This window comes from Rhinopithecus roxellana, chromosome 18 (assembly GCF_007565055.1).
Source record: "Rhinopithecus roxellana isolate Shanxi Qingling chromosome 18, ASM756505v1, whole genome shotgun sequence".
NCBI classification, from domain to species: Eukaryota; Metazoa; Chordata; class Mammalia; order Primates; family Cercopithecidae; genus Rhinopithecus; species Rhinopithecus roxellana.
In genome coordinates this window covers 3,525,105-3,546,362 of record NC_044566.1, presented here as the reverse complement: position 1 = coordinate 3,546,362, position 21,258 = coordinate 3,525,105, and the positions used below count along the sequence as shown (strand labels likewise).

General features: G+C 51.8%; 1 protein-coding gene across 3 annotated transcripts in view; it reads left to right on the top strand.

Annotated features, from left to right (window-relative positions):
- CARS2 (cysteinyl-tRNA synthetase 2, mitochondrial) overlaps positions 1 to 21,211 on the top strand; it is a 58,778-nt gene extending 37,567 nt beyond the window's left edge. For all 3 annotated transcript variants that reach the window (XM_030922395.1, XM_010384736.2, XM_030922396.1), the window contains 7 exons: positions 2,030 to 2,097; positions 11,687 to 11,753; positions 15,493 to 15,631; positions 16,548 to 16,671; positions 18,133 to 18,231; positions 20,089 to 20,295; positions 21,018 to 21,211. In XM_030922395.1, the coding sequence (XP_030778255.1) occupies positions 2,030 to 2,097; positions 11,687 to 11,753; positions 15,493 to 15,631; positions 16,548 to 16,671; positions 18,133 to 18,231; positions 20,089 to 20,295; positions 21,018 to 21,089 (776 nt within the window). In that variant the 3' untranslated portion in view covers positions 21,090 to 21,211. The remainder of the gene's footprint in view (positions 1 to 2,029; positions 2,098 to 11,686; positions 11,754 to 15,492; positions 15,632 to 16,547; positions 16,672 to 18,132; positions 18,232 to 20,088; positions 20,296 to 21,017) is intronic.
- The last annotated feature ends 47 nt before the right edge of the window (positions 21,212 to 21,258 follow it).

Below are 21,258 nucleotides of genomic sequence, written 5' to 3'. Positions count from 1 at the left end.
GGGCAGCCTTAGCTGTGTGACGCTTGGCTCTGTCAGGTTATGGGGAGGGTCGGGGGTCTAGAAACGGAGGTCGTGTTCACCTTCTGATGTGGGAATGGGAAAGCATTTGTTGTTGTTGTTGTTGTTGAGACAGTCTCGCTCCATCCCCCAGGCTGGGAGTGCAGTGGCACTATCTGAGCTCACCGCAACCTCTGCCTCCCGGGTTCAAGCAATTCTTCTGCCTCCGCTATCCTAGTAGCTGGGACTACAGGTGCATACTGCCACACCCAGCTAATTTTTGTATTTTTAGTAGAAGCGGGGTTTCACCGTGTTGGCCAGGCTGGTCTCAAACCCCTGACCTCAAGTGATCCACCACCTCTGCCTCCCAAAGTGCTGGGATTATAGGCGTGAGCCACTGCACCCCATGGGAAAGTTTTGTTGCTATTTTTCCAGTGATTTTTTTTTTTTTTTACCACCTGTTAAGATACCAGGAATCTTTTTCATACTAGTTTGGCCCCAAACAAAACATCAGTGTCTCCTGACACAGGAGAAGTTACACCTGTTCTCCTGTACCTAGTGGATGGAAGAGCTACGTGGGCAGACGCTATCCCAGCCTGTTAGGGCTGCTATAGCCAAATACTAAAAGCGGGCATCTTATGAACAACAGCAATGAATTCCTCCCAGCTCTGCTGGCTGGAAGCCCTGCGTCAGCGCACTGGCAGATTCGGTGTCCCGGAAGGGCCTGCTTCCCATCCATAGATGGCCGTCAGCTCTCCAGGGGCCTCTTGTAAGAGCACTGATTCCATTCACACTGGCTCTGCCCCCTGTGACCGTATCACCTCCCACAGGCCCTGCCTTCAGTTACCATCACCTGAGGGCTGAGGATTTAGACAGGAATTTGGGAGGACATAAACATTCAGGCCTTAGCAAATGTGTTTCATTTTCCAAATATCATCAGTTTTAGTGTAATCACGTTATATAGAATTACATATTCAAAGTTATATATGTTTTTTGGAAATCACAATCTAATCAGTTTGTTTGTTTGTTTGTTTGTTTATTTTTGAGGCAGAGTGTTGCTCTGTGGCCCAGGCTGGAGTGCAGTGGCATGAACTCAGCTCACTGTAGGCCCAACCTCCTGGGCTTAAGCAATCCTCCCACCTCAGCCTCCTGAGTTGCTGGGATGTTGGGACTGCAGGTGTGCCCCACCACGCCCAGCTAATTTTTAATTTTTTTGTAGAGTCCCGGTGTTGCTGTGTTGCCCAGACTGGTCTCCAAACTCCTGGGCTCAAGCGGTCCTTCTGCCTTAGGCTCCCAAAGGGCTGGGATTACGGGTGTGAGCCACCATGTCCGGCCTGGAGCACTGCTATTTGAAGTTGTGTCAGAAAAAGAGGAACAGTCTTCTGTTAGAAACAGAAAGCACTTCTCTTGGAGATAAGCCTTGTAAAGCTACAGGCCAGGGAGAATTTCAGGGTCAGATTTAGGAGTTCCTTAAATGGGTTTGGTTTTCCTCCTGTCTTTCACATACATGGGGGATGAAATAATACCCGTGTCATCAAAGTCTGTGAAAACAACCGCACAGAACCTCTGACTCTTCCCACTCGGAGACCCACAAGCACCGCTCTGTTTTTGGACAACGGTCAGCAGGCTTCACCGCCAGGTGCTTGATTTGCCAAACGAGAGCTTTGTCTGCTCTTCGGATGCTGTCTGTTAATCAGCATCTCTGAATTACAGGAGAGGGGAAAATAGGTGAAACACTGCTGTCGGCACCACGGTTGCTGGTTCTTGTTTAGCTTCTGAGTCAGCTGGGACACCCCTGCCATCCGCCCTTGGTGTGGGGCTGAGTGTCCCTGAACCATGGAACAAGGGCCGGTCGTGTCTTCCCAGAAGGCCCAGCACCGGTGAAGATTTGGGGGCAGGTTTATACCAACATACACCAGTCTGTACATTGGATACGTGCAGGTTCCCATTCGTTTCCCGGGAAGCCATGTGTCCCTGAGGCCAGAGAGTCTCCTCACCCAGCTCAGACTGAATGCTTTTGTTTTTGTTTCAGGGCATTTGCACGTGAAAGGCAAAGAAGAAAAAATGTCCAAATCATTAAAAAACTACATTACTATTAAGGTAATGTGCTTTTTGTACAGTATCTCTGAGGTGCTGATAGCTTGTGGAACCCATCTCAGAGGCTTCTGTGTCATTTGAGAACCACAGAAACCCATTCCCAGTGCCCTCTGGCCCCTTTCCTAGGACGAGACCTGCCTCACCTCCCTCCCACGCTAAGTGGCTCTCTGCCTAATCGCTCTCAACTGTGCGCCTCCTGCAGGTTTCCGCAGTCTCTTGGTGGAGCTTACCTTTCTCTTTCCGGGTTTCAAGGCCGGCACCTTCTTCCTTGTCTTTCCTTTTATAATGGTTGTCTCTCCCTTGGCGCATCTGCTAACTTCTTCTCTCCCTCATCCACTGCCTCCTACTAGTGTGGCTTTGGGATTTGTTTGGGTTTTGCTGTTTGCCTTTAATAGTCTCAGAGCTGGCTGGATCCTCAACCAACCTGAAAAATGTCATCGTGCTGTGGTGCTGACACATGCAATGGGAATTTCCGTGTGAATGGAAAACAGGCGCACGCACGGAGGGCTCTGGCTGACATAGTTTGAGCTACTCCTTTGTCTTCTGGCCTGTCTTTAAAGCCAGATTTAATTTAATTGCAAAATAAATGGAGAAGACTAGTATCCAGATCTCACCACCTAAATAGCAAACCAGTGAAAGCTGTACCCATCAGATTTAGGATAAACCAACAGGGACTGCTCCTCACAAAATAATTCGTATATAGTTTCCTTAAGTAGACTTTTTCCATTTTATCCTGGGCAAAATTTCAAACCTATAGAAAAGTTGAAAGAGGCCGGGTGCGGTGGCTCAAGCCTGTAATCCCAGCACTTTGGGAGGCCGAGACGGGCGGATCACGAGGTCAGGAGATCGAGACCATCCTGGCTAACACGGTGAAACCCCGTCTCTACTAAAAATACAAAAAATTAGCCGGGCGAGGTGGCGGGCGCCTGTAGTCCCAGCTACTCGGGAGGCTGAGGCAGGAGAATGGCGTGAACCCGGGAGGCGGAGCTTGCAGTGAGCTGAGATCTGGCCACTGCACTCCAGCCTGGGCGACAGAGCGAGACTCCGTCTCAAAAAAAAAAAAAAAAAAAAAAAGTTGAAAGAAACGTCACTGTGGCTCCACCCAGATTCAACAGTTGTGATTATTTTGCTGTATTTGCTGTGTAGGATCTTTTTCCCCTACCCAGCTTAGATTCTCTCACCAGGGCGCCTAAATTAATTAGTAAATTAGACTGGCCAAATACAGATCATCAAGAGAAGAGAAATGTATTAGCGCGTGTATGGCACACGTAGAGGTGGAGCATGGCGGTTGCGTGACGCAGAGGGGAGTCGGAGCCCAGCCACAGAGTTGCATGACGCAAAGGGGATCCCAACCCGGCCACGGGGTTACATGACGCAGAGTGGGGTCGGAGCCCGGCCACGGGGTTGCATGACTCAGAGTGGGGTCGGAGCCCGGCCACGGGGTTGCATGACTCAGAGTGGGGTCGGAGCCCGGCCACGGGGTTGCATGTCGCAAAGGGGTCCCAACCCAGCCACGGGGTTACATGACACAGAGTGGAGTCGGAGCCGGGCCACGGGGTTGCATGACGCAGAGTGGGGTCGGAGCCTGGCCACGGGGTTGCATGACGCAGAGGGGGTCCCAACCCGGCCACCGGGTTACATGATATAGAGTGGGGTCAGAGCCCGGCCACGGGGTTGCATGATGCAGCGGGGTGGGAGCACGGCCATGGGGTTGCATGATGCAGACGGGGTCCCAACCCAGCCACAGGGTTACATTACGCAGAGTGGGGTCGGAGCCCGGCCACAGGGCTGCATGATGCAGAGTGGGTGGGAGCCCGGCCACGGGGATGCATGGTGCAGAGGGAGTCAGAGCCCAGCCACTGCAGGGACCTTGCTTTATTGAGCTTCACTTTACCACACTTCGCAGATGCCATGTCTTTACAGATTGAAGGTTTGTGGCAGCCCTGCACCAAGCAAGTCTGTTGGCAAGATTTTGCCAACAGCACGTTCTCACTTCGTTTCTGTGTGTCATATTTGGGTAATTCTTGCAGTGTTTCAAAGTTTCTCATTATTAAATCTGTTATGGTGATCTGTGATCAGTGATCTCTGATGTTACTGTTGTAATTGTTTTAGGGCTCCATGAACCACACCCATGGAACTTAGTATGTGTTGTGTGTGTTCTGACTGCTCCACCAACTGTCCGTTTCCTTAAATCTGCCCCTCCTTGAGCTCCCCTGAGACACAAGGTTCATGTGTTGCATTTGTATGTTGTGTCTTTTTAGTTTTTTTTTTTTAATGTGGTTAAAGAAACCATGTAGCATAAAAGTTACTGTCTTAACCATTGAGTTCAGTAGTGTTAATATGTTCACATTGTTATACAACAGATCTCTAGAATTTTTTCATCTTGTAAAACTAAAACTGTGGACTCATTGAACAACTTCCCATTTCCCCTTTCCCCAGGCCTTGGCAACAACCCTTCTACTTTCTGTTTCCATGATTTTGGCTGCTCTAGATCTCATTTAAGTGGAATCATATAGTAATTGTCCTTTTGTGACTGGCTTATTTCACTTAGCATGGTGTTCTCAAGATTTACCTATGTTTATATTCCATGTCAAAATTTCCTTCCTTTAGGCTGAATTATATTTCATTGTTCTTTCTAGGTTTCTAATCTAATCTACAGCAGTATCTACTTTTGTTTTCCCTGTGGTGTTGACTTTTTGAAGAGATTGGGCCACTTATCTTGTTGAACATCCCACATTTTGGATTTGTCTGTTTCGTTGTGGTGTCATTTAGCTTGTTCTTCTATCTCCTGTAGTTCCTTTCACTGGAAGTGAGGGTTAAAGGGTCAGTTTGACCCAGGTAGAAGCTTTTTGGCAGGAATACCTTGTAGTTGATGCTGTGAACTCATAGTGCATTGCCTGGGGGCTGCAAGGTCAGGTTGTCCTATGATTCATGGTGGTGAGTTTTACCATTTCTTAAGGAATGACTACCAGATCCCTCTACTGCAGAGTTTATTTTCTTCTTATGTATATTAAGCATCTGAGCAGTGGCCTGCTGTGTGGTGTTTTGTACCCTAAGAGCTTTCACCGTATGGTTTTAGAGGCTTCACTTTGATCATGTATTTCATTGGTTATTGCAAAGTCATGGCTGTCCAATTGTTCCCTCTTTTACATTTATTGGTTGGCATTCCTCTTGAAGAAAAGGGTTTTGTCTTTCTTTTTGTAGTAGACAGAGTCAATGGTTTATATTTATTTAGTGTATTGTCAATTCAGTCATTATCTTTTTGGTGTTGAAATCATCCTGGATTTAGCCAGGCAGGGTTCTTCTGATTGGCTCTGGCCCCCCAGGGACAGGCCCCTTGGCCTCTCTTGTGCCCTCCTGCACCTGCCTGCCTTTTGCTTTCCTACCCAGACCTGCTGTTTCTCCAAGCAGCCTCCTTGCCTTTGAGGGGAAATGGGATTTTGAAGGCAAGATTTGGGCACTGTGATGTTGATCGCTACCAGAGTGACACAGCATCTAGGCTTTGTCAGGGGTCAGAGCTAGGGGAGAGGAAGATAAACCTGTACATACAAAATAGATTCATTATTTGGGTTACTTTTGGTATATCCAAATAAAATTTAATATCACAGGGCTTTTTAGTTTTAGCTCTTTATTTTTCTCTCTTACAGTAAACATCTAAGAGCATATCAACTTTTTGTTTTATCTTAAAATACACACAAAATAAATTTTAAAACTTAATACCAATATTACTGTTAAAAGTAAAACTATTGAGTAAAACTTAAGGCTTCTTTTTATTTCTTTTTAAACTAATAGCTTTATTGAAATACAACACACATACTATATAAGTCACCCTTTTAAATTGTGCTGCTTAGTGGTTTGTAGGATATTCACAGTTGTGAAACCATCACCACTATCTAAGAACGTTTTTATCACCTCAAAAGAAATGCCACACCCGTGGGCTGTCACTTTTCACTCCCACCTCCTCCCAGCCCCTGACAACTTTCTGTTTCTGTGATTTGCCTATTCTGGACTTAAATTTCTTTTTCTTGTAGACTGCATCCCACTAAAGCTCTGTGGTCTGAACATATACTCACAGCGTGTAATGATCTCCTTTCATTAACACAAGAGGTTCACTTGTTCTGTTTGTTTCTGGTGTGATGGTCTCTCGCTTCCCCTTTCCAATTTACTTTTTGCTTTGTTTTGTATTTTTTTGAGAGAGAGTGTTGCTCTGTCACCCAGGCTATAGTGCATTAGTGTGATCTCAACTCACTGCAACCTCCACCTCCCAGGTTCAAGCGATTCTCGTGCCTCAGCCTCCCAAGTAGCTGGGATTACAGGCCCACACCACCACACCCAGCTAATTTTTGTATTTTTAGTAGAGATGGGGTTTCACTATGTTGGCCAGGCTGGTCTTGAACTCCTGACCTCAGGTCCACCTGCCTCGGCCTCCCAAAGTGCTGGGATTACAGGTGTGAGTCACTGCATCCGGCCCAATTTACTTTTCTTTGTCGTATCTGTGAAGCATTTGCAGGGTTCAGCATTAACACTAAAGAGAGCATGGAGAAGGCTGGCCTGGAGCCTGCCTGCACCCGTTCCCTCCCCAGCAGCCACAGTTGTGTTCTCTGTTTTGGATTCACCTTCCTGTGTTCCATTGTACACGATAGGCCAATACGCATAAACCTTTCTCCTCATTCATGAGGCAGTGTCGTATGCGTGCCGCCTTTCCCCTAACAATTTAAGTGAGGTTTTAATTTGATTGTAGACGTGATGGGTTTAATTGCAGAAAGTTTGGAAACTGCAGACAAGATAGAGAAGCAAACGGTAGAAAAATTCAAAGGTACTAAGTAAGGAAAGCGGGCCTCCTGCCCGACCACATTCACTGTTGCCCGGCTTCTCTCCTGAAGCAGCGGTTGGTTTTTTCGGAGCAGGTGTGTGTTCACACATCTCCCTATAGCTGTGCTTCTCATTTTCTCTTCACACACAGCGGTGTAGTTTTGCGCTTGCTTGATTAATCTCTTGACCTCAGTCGGTTTTCTACCATGTGGAGTTGGTTCATTCTTTTGAATGGCTGAGTAGTCCAGTGTGTGGGTGCAGCTTAATTTAAAGAATCCCCTACTAATGGTCATTTAAATCCCACTGCATTTTCCACTAGGGTATGTGCATTTTAAATTTTCACAGACATTGCCATGTCTCCATTATTTTTAATATGGCAGCCACTTAGTGGCTCGTGGCAGTGAGGCACCATGATTGTATTTCCCTGTTGTTGGACTTGTTTGTGAGACCTGTACTCTGCAGGCTGCAGTGCTGTGATGAATATCCTTTAGCTAAATATCTATGCACATCTAATGATTAGTGACTTGAGAAAAGTGCCTTGAGGTAGAAATCACACATCAGAAGATACAGGCACATTCAGAATGTTTGGACACAGCCCCTGGTGATTTTATCGAGTGTCATTTACATTCCCACTGGCAGTAGATGAAAATATCTATTTCCCAGGTCTCTCCAGCATCAAATTAGAATTGTAATCAGGTTACCTTTTTTCTTTTTCTTTTTCTTTTTTTTTTTTTTTTTTGAGAGAGGGTTTCACTGTCACCCAGGCACCTGGTGCAGTCCCAGCTCACTGCAACCTAAAACTTGTGGCCTCCAGCAAACCTCTCACTTCAGCCTCCCGAGGAGCTGGGACCACAAGCGTGCACTACCGCACCTGCTAATTTTGTATTTTTTGTAGAGACAAAGTCTCACTGTGTTGCCCAGGCTGGTCTCAAACTCCTGGGTTCAGGCAATCCTCCTGCCTTAGCTTCACAAAGTGCTGGGATTACAGGGGTGACCCACGGCACCTGGCCCATTTTTCTTGTTAATTTGTGAAGAACGACAACTGGATTTTATATTTCCATGCCTTTGTCTATTTGCTGTGTTGATTTGTCTATGTGTATTTACTGATGATTTTTCTTTTATATTTTTGGTAGCTCGCACCTACCCTCAGCCCATAGTTCCTTGGGGATGTTAAGTTATTGCCCTATATCTGAAAAATACATGCCACATTTCTGGTTTCTAGCGTTAAGACCCTTTTCCTGCCAGGCCTCTTTGTCTTGGAGATAGACCTTTAGAGTAGCCTGCGTGGAAACCCAGTGCTTTCTGTGTAATCGAGGCCATGGTCCACATAGAAGGAGCTCAACCCTGGAGCTCAGATGATGGTTTAAAACCTGCTTTCTAGTTACTCTACCTCTCAAAGCAAGCTAGGGCCTAGCCCAGTAGAGAGGCTCTGGTGCCCACTTCTGCCCAGGGGCTCCAGGGGTGTGTGCAGCGCTGGCATCATACAGAGTCCCTCGGCAGCTGGCAGCTGGCATGTGCACTCAGCAGGCTCCCTGTGAGTGTGCATCCTGTTACCTCGTGAACTCACTGGGGCTCACATGGCTTGTTACCGTCCCCACCTAAAGGCTGATCCGGTCCTCTGGCCTGGGCTCTGGGAGTTTGCTTACCTCCTGGAGAGTTCCAGCACGAGCTTACACTGCCGTAGCCACATTTTGCCTCTCAGGTAGCCGTGGCAGGTTGCACGGTGGAACCAGAGTAGTGCAGAAACTTGCTGATATCAGCCGGCACAGAGCAGGAACATGCTAAAAAATTAATGTCCATGAGCACCCACAGTATTCAAGAGTTTTCACATCATTGGCAGAATACTGTGTAATGAAGAAGTTATAATATGTTTCCCCTTCTGTATTGTTAGGAAACAGTCCATAGAAACTCAATGCTCTAGAAAGATTAGATTCCAGATTTCTATTAGAACTACTATAGCTCGCTGCAGTAGCTCCCGCCCCGCCAAGAGCGGGGAAGATAAGCCTTTAATGTTATATAGCTCGCTACAGTAGCGCCTGTCTCCCAAGAGCGGGGAAGATAAGCCTTTAATGTTATATAGCTCGCTACAGTAGCGCCTGTCTCCCAAGAGCGGGGAAGATAAGCCTTTAATGTTGTTGGGGTTTCAAAGAACTATTAGATTTGTGAAAGCACACTGAGGCTAATTCTGCATGTGTTTCCATTCTGAATGAGAGGACAATCCCTTTGAAAGAAAGCCAGGTGAAATCCTCTTTGGAATGATGTAGAGAGCATGGAGCCTGCATGTGGCGTGGTGTTCCCACACCGAAGCGCGGAGACCTAAACAGGGCGCAGCCTGAACTGAAACCAGCAGGACGCGGCTGTGGGTGTTAACTGGAACCACCACATCTTGGGTTAGGGAGGGTCTCAAAGTGAGCCTGCGAGTTGCGAATTAGAGGACCCAGGAATAATACTGCTTTTTTCACAAGTTGGGAAGGAGCACCCAGGAGATGGACAGACAGAAATTGAATTCCAGTGTGATTACTGATGAATTACTGTTGGATTGGACAGGGGCTCTTCATACACACACGCATGTGCATGCACAAACACGCGCACACACACCCACACACCCCTGTCCCCCTCCCCACCCCGGGTCCCTGTGGCTGCCTGGTGAAGTCTGTGGACCCAGCCTTACAATTTGCTTTAAATACATGAAATAAAATACATAGGATCCCAAAGGCTGTCGGTGATACTGAAGTAGAGGAGCACGTGCTCTGCTTGACTCAGTGGTTAGCTCAGCGTGGGTGGGGTCTGATTGCTGCCGTCCTCTCGTGATTTGTGGTGTGTGGTGTCATCCCTGAGGGGTCACCTTGAAGGCTGTGGCCACCGCGCCAGGCACTGTGCTTCATGATTTGTGGCGTGTGATGTCATCCCTGCAGGGTCATCTGTGGCAGCTGTGGCCACCGTGCCAGGCTTTGTGCTTCCCGATGTGTTTGCTGCCTGCACTGACCATCGAAAGAAATGCCCATTTTAGTGCAAAGCCGGCAGAAATAAACACATAACTGTTTAACCATCCCAGTTCACGAATCTCCCCGTCCTCCCACCTTCTCTCTGTGGGCCCCTAGGAGGTCTGTGGACCCCAGGTTGAGCACCCCTGTGTTAGGGGATTGGCCCAGCAGCTTTCTCATTGATGCCACCCCTCATGAGAATGCCTCTCACTGCCTCAGGCACAGGCAGACAGGGGTTGGGCTGTGAGGTGGGGGCTGACCTCCTTCCTGGTAGAAAGCAGACCAGATCCGCTCAGTCCTCTGAAGGGAATGAGGCCTGGAGGCAGGTGGAGCAGTGTCCTCCTTCCAGCTCAGCAGCCCAGGGAGTCCCCTCCTTCCTACCGGGTGGGCGAGGCCGCTGCAGCCTGCCACAGGGACAGCCCCTTCTACCCCAAGATGCTCTTCAGTTGCATTTGTTTTGCTATCAGTAGGGTTGTTGAGCAGCATGGCCTTAGGCCAGTCTTTTATGCCTTATAAAATACCATGTGTTGAGATACAGTATTTTGAGCTGGACTCCGCCGTCTCCAGCTCACTCTCCCCGGCAGCTCTGTGCTCCCACGACCACCCTGCGGAGGAAGTGGGTATCCGAGCTCTGGTGAGCGGGTGCAGACTGCAGGCTGGTGTCAGCCCCTGTGCTATGGACTTGTGTTGCTGCCCATCAGTCTGGAGATGAGGGGATCAGGTTTACCCGAGGGAGACGGAAACGCAGTCCTCACTCCAGCAAGGCCAGGGACAGCTTCCTGCACAGAGGACAGGCATGGGGTGAGCCAGTTCTGTCTTCTGAGGTGGTGGCAGGAAAGGGGGCTTTGGTCAGAGCTGGCAGCATGTGCTGCTGATCCAGGCAGGGAGCCACTCGGGTTCCCGTTGGAGCGTGTCCCTTCCAGGGGTGCAGCCAGAGCTCAGCTGGCTTTCTTGGGGCCACACTGGAAGCCCAAGCTGGGCAGAGCCCTCTTCTCTCCCCCACCCTGAGTCTCATCTCATCTTCTGAAAGTAGCTGCCAGAGCTGAGCCCTGAGTGCCCCACAGGAGGCTTTGCTGAGTGCTGTGCTACTTTTGCAGTGCCTCTAATGACCTCTCCTAAGCTTCCTCATGCAGAAAGCTCCACTTCTTTCTGGACAGACGTTTTCTAAATGATCTATAGGACAATCCTGGTTGGGTTCTCAGTTTTACTTAGATTTAATCAGAGGCAGGGCGGTTTAGTCTTCAAGAGACAGACTTAGCACATGCTTTAAACTCAGTGTTTACGAGAACTGTGCCACCAAATAGGATGAGTGACGCTGTCGCCCCTTGGCTGGACTGAGCCGGAGGTCAGCTGGGTCTGACGTTAACCGCAAGCTTCTCCTGGGGGCCTGCAGGCAGCCAGAGCTGGTGTGCCTCCCGCCGCCTACCTGGTCTCTTCCTGAGCACAGCATCCCTCCATGCTGTCTGTCCCATGTCCCTGCCGTGTAGAAAGAGAGCCCAGGCTGAGCACAGGACACGCTCCTCCCGGAGCCTGCGCAGGTGGGGAATTTCAGGCAAGCCGGCTTTCTTCTCTTGCTCTTTCCACAAATACTGAGATCGAACATGGAAAGTTCAGTGAGGAAGGAAGTCACCAGGAAACAGGTGGTAATTGCGAGTTTGGAGGGCTCATTTTCATCAAGGTTCCTGATTTCTTGATAAGTAGAGATAACTCATGTAATTGTAGTAAATAACACATTCTCTGAACAGTGCAAAGCATAAAAGCAAAGCCTCGTGACTGCCTGTCTCTCGCTTTACCAGGACTTTCTGAAGACCTTTTCCCCTGACGTCTTCCGTTTCTTCTGCCTGCGGAGCAGCTACCGCTCAGGTGAGCCGGGCACACATGGAGTGGACTCCTCCCCAGCTCGGAGACAGTCATTCCGACAGGACTGAGAACAGCCAAATGCAGGCCAGAGAATAAGCAGAACCTTGTGAGTGCAGCTGCTGGGGCCTTAAGGTTCAGGTTGAGAGTGAACCCAGAGGACGAGGGATCCCAGCGCTGGTCCAGGCTCAGCCCGTAGTGGATATGGGCTTCCTCGTCAAGCTGGAGTCCTCTCCACTCCTTCTCTGTGGGTCTGGACAAGTCGTGAACCCACAGCACCTCGGCTTCCTGCTCTGTGAACTGGGAGATTGGAAGGGGCCAGCCTGGCACGGCCCCTGAACATGGGAGCCCTCCAACGTGACCCTGCCTGTCCCGCCCAGGACAGCGCTTCCCCGAACAGTGTGGAGCAGAGCCAGGTCTCCTGGATGGGTGATGACAGTTGCTCCCATGCTGCACGATTTTCTTGCTGCCCCAGGCTAGGCTTTTGGCCAGGAGTTGTCTAGCACTGGCCTGGCATGGTGGCTCACGTGGCATGGTGGCTCCCAGGACTTTGGGAGGCCAAGGCTGGCAGATGTTTTGAGTTCAGGAGTTTGAGAGACCCGCCTGGGCAACATAGTGAGATCTCGTCGCTACAAAAAATACAAAAGGCCTGGCGCGATGGCTCGTGCCTCTAATCTCAACACTTTGGGAGGCTGAGGCAGGTGGATCACTTGAGGTCAGGAGTTCAAGACCAGTTTGGCCAACATGGTAAAACCCTATCTCTACTAAAAATACAAAAATTAGCCAGGCATGGCGATGTGTGCCTATAATTCCAGCTACTCAGGAGGATGAGGCAAGAGAATTGCTTGAACCTGGGAGGCAGAGCTGCAGTGAGCCATGATCATGCCACTGTACTCTAGTCTGGGTGACTGAGCAAGACTCCATCTGAAAAAAATACAAAAAATTGGCTTGGTGGCAGGCATCTGTAATCTCAGCTACTTGGGAGGCTGAGGCATGAGAATCACTTGAACCCAGGAGGTGGAGGTTACAGTGAGCCGAGAAAGCACCACTGCACTCCAGCCTGGGTGACAGAGCAAGACCCTGTCTCAAAAAAAAAAAACGTTGTTATCCAGAGCTGCATCCCTGGTGGCAGGTGAGGGCTGGGGACAGTGGCACTGCCTGCCTGGCTTGACCACCTAACTGGCAGTAAGGTCCCAGTGTATGGCTAGTGCTGCAGGAGCAGGGCCGGTGTCCTCTGGAGATGGTGACAGTTCCTTGCTGGTGAGCGAGGGTTGCTGCCCTTCTGGCCTCTGGTGTCCCCTCTGCTCCGTTGACACTGGCGTGTCCCTGGGCCGCTGCTGTTGCCACGCCACCTCGCTCTCCCGCTTCTTGTCCCTCCTACATAGCACTCTTGCTCCCAATTGATGATTTCACCTTTTTAATGAAGACGATGGGAGTGGGGACATGCAGCCGAAACATAGTGGATTCTCATTCCCCCATGGGGTGAGTCTATCTGGCCAGATAGATTTTATCTTCATGTCACACACAAGGCTTTGGTAGGTTTTGGTGATCCCCTGGGCTGGGCCCATCCATCTCCCTCCCCTGTGCTGTGCCTGCAGTATCTCACCTGGGCCACGGCCTGGCACAGGCTCCACCTGGCCTGCGGCTCTGTCAGCTTGAGTGGGGCACACAGACACCTGCACCTTTGATCACCGAAAGGCTACCTTGGGCCATGTCTTTATCCTGGCTTTGACACCATGTTGGCTTTCTACTGCAAGTTCAGGTTTTCTGAGATGTGGTCTGAACCTGTCCCCTGGGTGGAACTGCAGTGCATCAGCCTAGGGGACCTGCACTCACAGGCACGCGAGCCTGAGACAGAAGTGTCACCAGCCTCGTGCTCACCTGGCCTTGTGCAGCGTCTATGTGTGGTGTGCGCTTATATGCAATGAACACAGCCCAACCATGCCGTGAGAGGAAGAGTCGGGAGGTGAAGGGCTGGAGAAACTCTTTCTGCCTGGCTCCGTGTTGCTGGAAACAGGCAGAGGCGGTGGGGATGAATCCCGTGTGCAAGTGCAGAGCTCTCTCCCCGGCTTGTGCTTGTTCCCTTGTGGCTGGGGGCTGTGGTCCTTTCAAAGCTGTTCCCCGTGGATCCCTTCCCAGGGGCTCTTTGCCCTTGGAGGCCCCTGCCCCCCTTCTTCTTGCAGATTGTGGCAGGATTAGGGGCAGCGCCTTGCATGACTGTCCTAATCGTGTGCAGTTCTTTTTGAGCTTTGAATATGAAGTTTGGTCTGAAAAGAAGCTTTCTCAAGCCTGGCCAGCTCTTTCAGGAACACATTCCCGGTGGGAATTTCGGGTGGGATTCAGGAGGCACTGATCTGCCGGTGAGGGATTTCTAGAAACACAAGGTTAGCAGGACGTGGATCCCCACGGTGGACACGGCGCCCCCTCGAGGTCAGAGGTGGCCATGAGGAGCTGGGCCGTCGCTTGCTGTCTGAGCTTCCCCCCACCAGTGGTGTGGGAGTTCAGGATCTTCCCAGACATGCTTTCTTCACCTTTGGGAAGATGGAGGGTGACAGTGGTGGCATTCCCGTGCCATCTGTGCTGTGCTGACACTTTGGAGAAGCGTCTCCCATCTGTAGAGCAGAATCCTTGTTGGAGGAGTGCAGCTGTCCTTGACTTTGAGGCAGAGGGCGTCTCCAAGCTGGACATCTGTCTGCCCCTCCCCATCCGGATGCGTCATCTTGCTGTGTCATTAATGGTAATCTTATTCTAACAGCCTCCCATGCATTTTAAATTTTGTCAGATCGCTTTGTGGGTTTCTGGCTTTTTCTCTTCTGTTAAGCTATTCAAAGCAAAAACTGAAAGTGAATTTGGAAAAAAAGGAAAAATGTTAAGTGAGATATTAGACAGCCCTGGGGGAGATTTTCATGGTGTTGCTTCCAGCTTGAAGCCGTGTCTGACTTTGGAATTCTCGTTTTGAAATCGGGACTTGTAGGCATGTTGGGATGTAATTTTCGGCATATGTGTCCAGATAGGCTCTTTTTACTCCTGTGGTTTTCAAAGAGCTTCTTGAAGCAGCACTCCTCAAAAGCATGGACTGTGGCCTCAGACAGTCTGGGAAGCAGAGTAGGCACAGAAACGAGAAGAAGGTTTTAGAAATGTGGCTGGTTCTGCTGATACCCAAGGATGTGTGATCACTGTGAAGCGATTCATTCCTGTTGTGTCTTACCCATCAGAATGCAGTAGACGAGAAACCACCAGAAGTGAACAGATGTAAACAGAAACACTGGCCCCGCATCCAGGTGGCCTAAGCAACACCCACAGACTCGAAAGCTGGGTCTGGGGACTGTTCCTCCCTCCCGCTTTGGGCCGTCCCATCACACACGGGCACTTTCCCTGGGGGCGCCTTCCCTCGAGGTGCCTCTGACCCCAGGGTGGGGCTCCCTCTTTCCAGAGTCAGGTGTTGATCTGCACCTCCATCCATCCGTCAGTGGAAATGCGCCTCTCAGCTGGAAGCACTGGGAGCGTTTCTCCACCGCCACCTTGTTCTCCTAGGGCGGGTGACACTGAGCTGGGACAGACCCTGTGGTCTGTGTCCAGTGGGCCTAGGGACTCGCGGTCACTGGAGGGCAGTGAGGGCCGAATGTCCCGCTCTCCGTGTGGTCCCCGGGTGGCAGTGCCCTCAGAGAACACTGTGATTCTGCTGGACGAGGGCAGGGGCACAGCATGGTGGGCACCGCCTCAGGGACCATCTCTTCCTCCTCAGCCATCGACTACAGCGACAGCGCCATGCTCCAAGCCCAGCAGCTGCTCCTGGGGCTGGGCTCTTTCCTGGAGGACGCACGTGCCTACATGAAGGGGCAGCTGGCCTGCGGCTCTGTCAGAGAAGTGATGCTGTGGGAGAGGTAAGAGACCCGCCCAGCACCCGGCATGGCGCCCTCCTGCGGCCTGCTAGGCGCTGCTGGTGGGCTCCTGAAGGGGAAGAGCGGCCCCCAGGAGACAGGGCGCTGGACAGGAGGTTTATGGTCAGGGACTTTGCAGAGGCCCCAGGAGACTGGTTGCTGGGCAGGAGGTACAGGGTCAGGGGCTCCTGAGACAGGAGAGGCCCCAGGGAGACAGGGTACTAGGCAGGAAGTGTGCCTGGGGCCCTCGGGCTCTGAGCCTCCTGCTGAGTGGCTTTGGGCTTGGATTCCCTGTGAGAGGAGCAGAGCTGCTCATCCCTCCCGGTCCTGACTGTGAGAAGCCAAAAGCTGTAAAACACACAGGCCTGGCCCACAGCATCGCCTCCACTCCCCACCCATGGGTGTCCTGGGCAGTGCTGCACATTCATCCCGGTGTGCAGAGTCTTCCAGATGGTCTTGGTGACAACCCACCCCTGCCGCTTCAGCAGGGCAGGCTGCCAGTGGCCACGGGAGGCTGAGATTCAGGAGCCCTGGGCCGGGCCTCCCCAACCTGTCTTTGTGAGTGGTCGGCCGTGCCGTCTATCCCCCACCGAGTCTTCCCTGCCACTCCCCGCAATGTGTATTGATTTTTAAAACCATCATGAAAATGCCCACGTGTATCTTGTGTGTTAAAATACAAGTGTCACAGGTGACCTCTGCTCTGGGACTTTTTCTTGGGGTAGGTAACATGACACTTTGCAGTTGATGTTACGTAATTAAGTTTCTGCTACTCAGGAACTCCCAAGTCTGGGAATATGTCCTAGAGAGAGTCCCCAAATTAGAGCCCCCAGCGTCTCTCCCTGGGGAAGGACTGGCATGGGGGCCTCCTGGGGAGGGTGGAGCTCCCTCTGCCGCGACTGTTTCTCTCCTCTTCCCTCAGGCTCGCCAGCACCAAGAGGGCCGTGAAGGAGGCCTTGGCAGATGACTTTGACACACCCAGGGTAGTTGATGCCATCCTGGGCCTTGCGCACCACGGGAACAGACAGCTCAGGGCGGCCTCGAAGGTAGCTCAACGAGCAGGTGACCTTGCGGTTGCGCTGCCAGGGGCATGGGTCGGGTCCTCTGGTGGGTTTTTGTCATGTCGGCTGGGTGGGCTCTCTGCTGATTTCACCTCCCGCAGCTTCTGTGGAGGAACTCGTGGAACCTGAGTCTGCCGCTGACACACAGGATGGCACCCAGCTTGGGGCTTGACCCTCCCAGGCCTCAGGGCCACCTGGAGAACAAGCTCTCGGGAGCCCCTGAAGCTAAGAAATTATGTGTGCGTGATCCTCAGGGGACACATTTCATGTCCCCACTGCATCCACGGCACTTTCCCAGAGAGCTTTTGTGGGGAACTTGTAAAGGAAAGACCCATTTACCCCAATGCACTGTTACGCAGTCTGCACCCTAGTGTGACGACCACACCAAGCACCCAGGGGTCTGAGCCTGGACCTGTGAGTCACTGAAAGCGTTCGGGGGGGTGGGACAAAGACCGTGGAGGCGGCAGCAGGCTTCGGTTCCTGCGCTTCTGAAGGTTTCCCCTGCCAGGCTCTGGGAGGCGCACGTCAGGAGCCCTGTGACCTTTCATGACCTGGGAAGCCAGGCCATTCGTGCCTCTCCCATCTCTGGAAACACCTGAGAGTTCTGGCCACGTCCTCTGTGAGCTGAGCATCTCTGCGGAGGTCTCCATCCCTGGCTGCGTGCAGTGTTGGGTTTCAGAGCATCAGCAGGTGGGGCAGGGTGCCATGTGCCTGTGCCAGGTGCCTTTGGTCCAAATACTGCAGACGTGTAGGGCTCACCTCTGAGGGGAGCGGGCATTTGAGTCACAGCTGGGTGCAGGAACAGGCTGCCCCACACTGAAGGCAGCCAGGCCAGGCTGGCGCAGGTCCAGCAGCCAGGCTGCTCCTGCACGGGAGCTCCTCCTCCTCAGCCCATCCGCCCGCACACTGCCGGCACTGCCAGGCTGGCCCAGGGCTAGGGTAACAGGGGCCTCTTGTGGCAAGGGGTGGGGACAAGTAAAGAGGTTGGTGCCTGCGCTTTTCCTTCCCAACCTTTGCAATTCTGGGGCACCTGCAAACTAAGGCTAGCGTCACACTGGAATCTCCGTGCTTGGTGACTGACGTAAGCCACGTGCCATGATTTCCTTGTTTTCTGAGAAACCCAGCCCAGTGCCCACTCAGCCTCCACCTACCATGCGCCGCCTGCCATACTCCACGGTCATGCTTTACCTGCAAAGCCTGATGGGCTAGTCACCACCCATATGACTGGTGGGTAGACTGAGGCACAAGAAATTCCTCATGCACCTATAGTTGTATGGTCTGCAGTGAGGTAGCCGATGGCAGAGCTGTGTCCTCCCTCCATAGAAGCCAGGAGAAAGGCCAGACTGAAGTGACCTGCTGAGGCCTTTGTCTTTTGACATTGAACTCCATTTGCCCACTGCCATCAAGACTGCTTTTAAGGGGCTTCCGCGGCACGGTCTCTTACAGGAACCTGCAGTGCCGAGAAGTCCTTCGGTGTTTGGTGCCATCATCTCTTACTTTGAACAGTTTTTTGAAACCGTTGGAATTTCTCTGGCCAATCAACAGGTAGGTCGTATTATTTTAAATGCTTAATTCTGGAATTTTTTCCATTTTTGTCCTAAAAGGGTAAAGGGATAATAACCTTTACCCTTTTAACTTGGAATAGATCATAATGATGCCGCACTAATTTATTTACCTGTTTAAAAACATGTTATTTTCCTGGAAAAATAAACACACTCGGAGCCAATACTTATTCATTGGAATTGCACAGTTCTACTTCTGTAGTCGGCAGACTCTCGTGTGCAGAACCAGAGATGAGTCCATCTCAGCGACAGTGTCGCCAGCTCTGCACACACGTTTATGTGGAAAGACTCTCAGAATGTGCAGAAGTCACAGGCACACCGCAGTCACATTTTTTCCTGACCCATTTGAGGGCAAGTTGGCGGCCTGAGCCCCCTTGCCTGGCGCATGCTTCCTATGGACAGGACAAGCCCCCCGACAGGTACGAGTTGCACCTGCACCTTCCTGGCGAGGCTCACCCTGGCTGCGCAGTGAAGATGGACATTGCCAGGCTTCTCCACGTTCCTCCTCTTCCCTTGTAACTCGAGCATTTTTGCAGAGACTTGCATCCTATGAAAATACCCCCTTCCTTACCAGGCTCACCTGGAACTCGTTTATTGCGTCAGTACGGATTTGAGGTTTCCTGCCTTATTCTTAAAGTACCCCCCCCACCCCATCGCTTTTTATGGCTGATGAGGCCCCTTGGAACTGGTGCTGTATCCCTGAACGTCCCTGTCATTCTCTGGACGCCCTTGGAGAATTCTCAGCACAAGGCACTCTGGCTCTGTTGGGGTGTGGCTCGGCTGCTGCTGCCTGGACGGAGGCTGCCACTCTAGACCAGCTGCCCAGCACCCCGAGGGTCCCGCTGCTTGGGACTGGGGCCCGAGCAGGTGTGCTGGAGGCCTGGCTCCGGGCTGGACACGTCTTGCTGGCTCTCAACAGAGAACTATAGTGTCTTTTCCAAGTTTGGCTCATTTATATACCTGTTGATCACCTGGTAGACCTAGTTTCCCTTTCTGGCAGTCCAGCGTCTGTTGCCAATCACATAAAAGTCTGCTGGTGTGAGATGACCAAGTCTTTGCAATGTTACATGTTCATTTTTAGGGTGGATTTCCAGAGTCTGTATTGAGTAAGAAAAGTGGGATCTGGCCAAGCTCTGCTTAGCCCTTGTCAAAGATACTTCATTCACCTTCCTCCAGCCACAAGGGCTAACGTCTGGGCCCACTCTGGGCTCATATTTTTGTAATAACAAAAATTGTCTTTTATCATGGAAGCACTAACTGAGGGGTGTATGCACTTAAGTAGTTTGACACGAAGGTATAAGGTGGTCTGTTTCTTATTTTACACACATGAATTTAACAAACAGGTACAGCTGCCCCTTCCACACTGCCCCAGGATCCCTTTTCAGTGGGAGGACAGCACACAGGCCTTCCGCCCAATCCGGTCCTCAGCACCCGAGGCTGCCTCTCACACCATTTGCCGAAACACGTCTGCAAGCGCTCAGCCGCTGCCTCCCAGCCTCATCCTCAGGTTGCTCCTGATACCTCAGCCACACTTGTGTGGGGTCTGGAACCCCGGGAGCCCTTGTGTTCAGGGCAGGGTGGTGTGCAGCCCCCAGCCCATCCTTCTAACTCCCAAGTGAGCATCAGTCGGCCTTGCTTGGATGACAGATGCTCAGAGTTGAGAGTGGAGACTTGCCCAGAGCCCAGCGCTTGCGGGCTGTACCCAGCCCTGCCAGTCCCAGAAAGAGGCCCAGCTGTAGGCAATCAGGGAAGCCCAGGGCTGGGTGGGTCTCAGCCCAGAGCCCAACCGCTGGGGTGTCCACAGTCTCCAGGGGATGTAACCGTGCCCTGCTGGCTTCAGCGTGTTTCAGGAGACGGCAGCGAGGCCACCTTGCGTGGTGTGGTGGACGAGCTGGTGCGGTTCCGGCAGAAGGTTCGGCAGTTTGCGCTGGCCATGCCCGAGGCCACGGGGGAGGCCCGACGGCAGCAGCTCCTAGAGAGGCAGCCCCTGCTGGAGGCATGCGACACCCTGCGCCGGGGCCTGACTGCCCATGGCATCATCATCAAGGTGAGTGCCACACCCAGGTCAGGGACATCACCCCAGGAGCTAGGTAGGTCAACAGGTGTCACACGTGGAGCCATCAGAGGCCCAGACATCCCCCGTGACCATGCTTTTTTTACTTTTTTTCTTTTTTTTTTTTTTTTGAGACAGAGTTTTACTCTTATCACCCAGGCTGGAGAGCAATGGCACGAACTCGGCTCACTGCAACCTCTGCCTCCCAGGTTCAAGCGATTCTCCTGCCTCAGCCTCCCGAGTAGCTGGGATTACAGGCATGCGTTACCATGCCTGGCTAATTTTTTTTAGTAGAGATGGGTTTTCTCCATGTTGGTCAGGCTGTTCTCAAACTCCCGACCTCAGGTGATCCTCCTGCCTCGGCCTCCCAAAGTGCTGGGATGACAGGCGTGAGCCACCGTGCCTGGCCATGCTTCTTTCTGAGAAACCCATTCCTGTGATAAATGAGGTGGGAGGGCCGTGAGGGAGGGGCCAAGTTGGCTGGAGGGGACGCTGAGCATGGGCACGTGGGTCCTGCTCAGCCCCCGCCACCTCCTACAGGTGCTGCACGGCTCCTGGCCTTCTGCTGGAGGCAGTGGGGCCCTTTCTAAGCACCCGGCCAGCTTTTTAGGACAGGCCGGTGAGGGAACAGGCACCCTGAACCTGGTCACGCCCGTCAGCCCCGTGCCACGTGACGTGGTGTCTGCTCCGAGTTGGACTTCACTTTTCTTCTGCAGGACAGAAACAGTACAACATCCACGTGGGAACTGCTGGAGCAAAGGACAGAAGACCAAAAACCAGCGGGCTGAGGATGGAGCACAGCCATGAACCTGCTCACGACAAGATGCACCTGTGCTTATGTGAAAGGCTTTATGTTAAAGCTTCCTGTCGGGGCTGCTAGGTCAGCATTAAAGTAAGGCAACCAACAGTGTCCCACTGGCGTCTGTTAGTAACTAAGCCTAAACATTCACTGCGTTC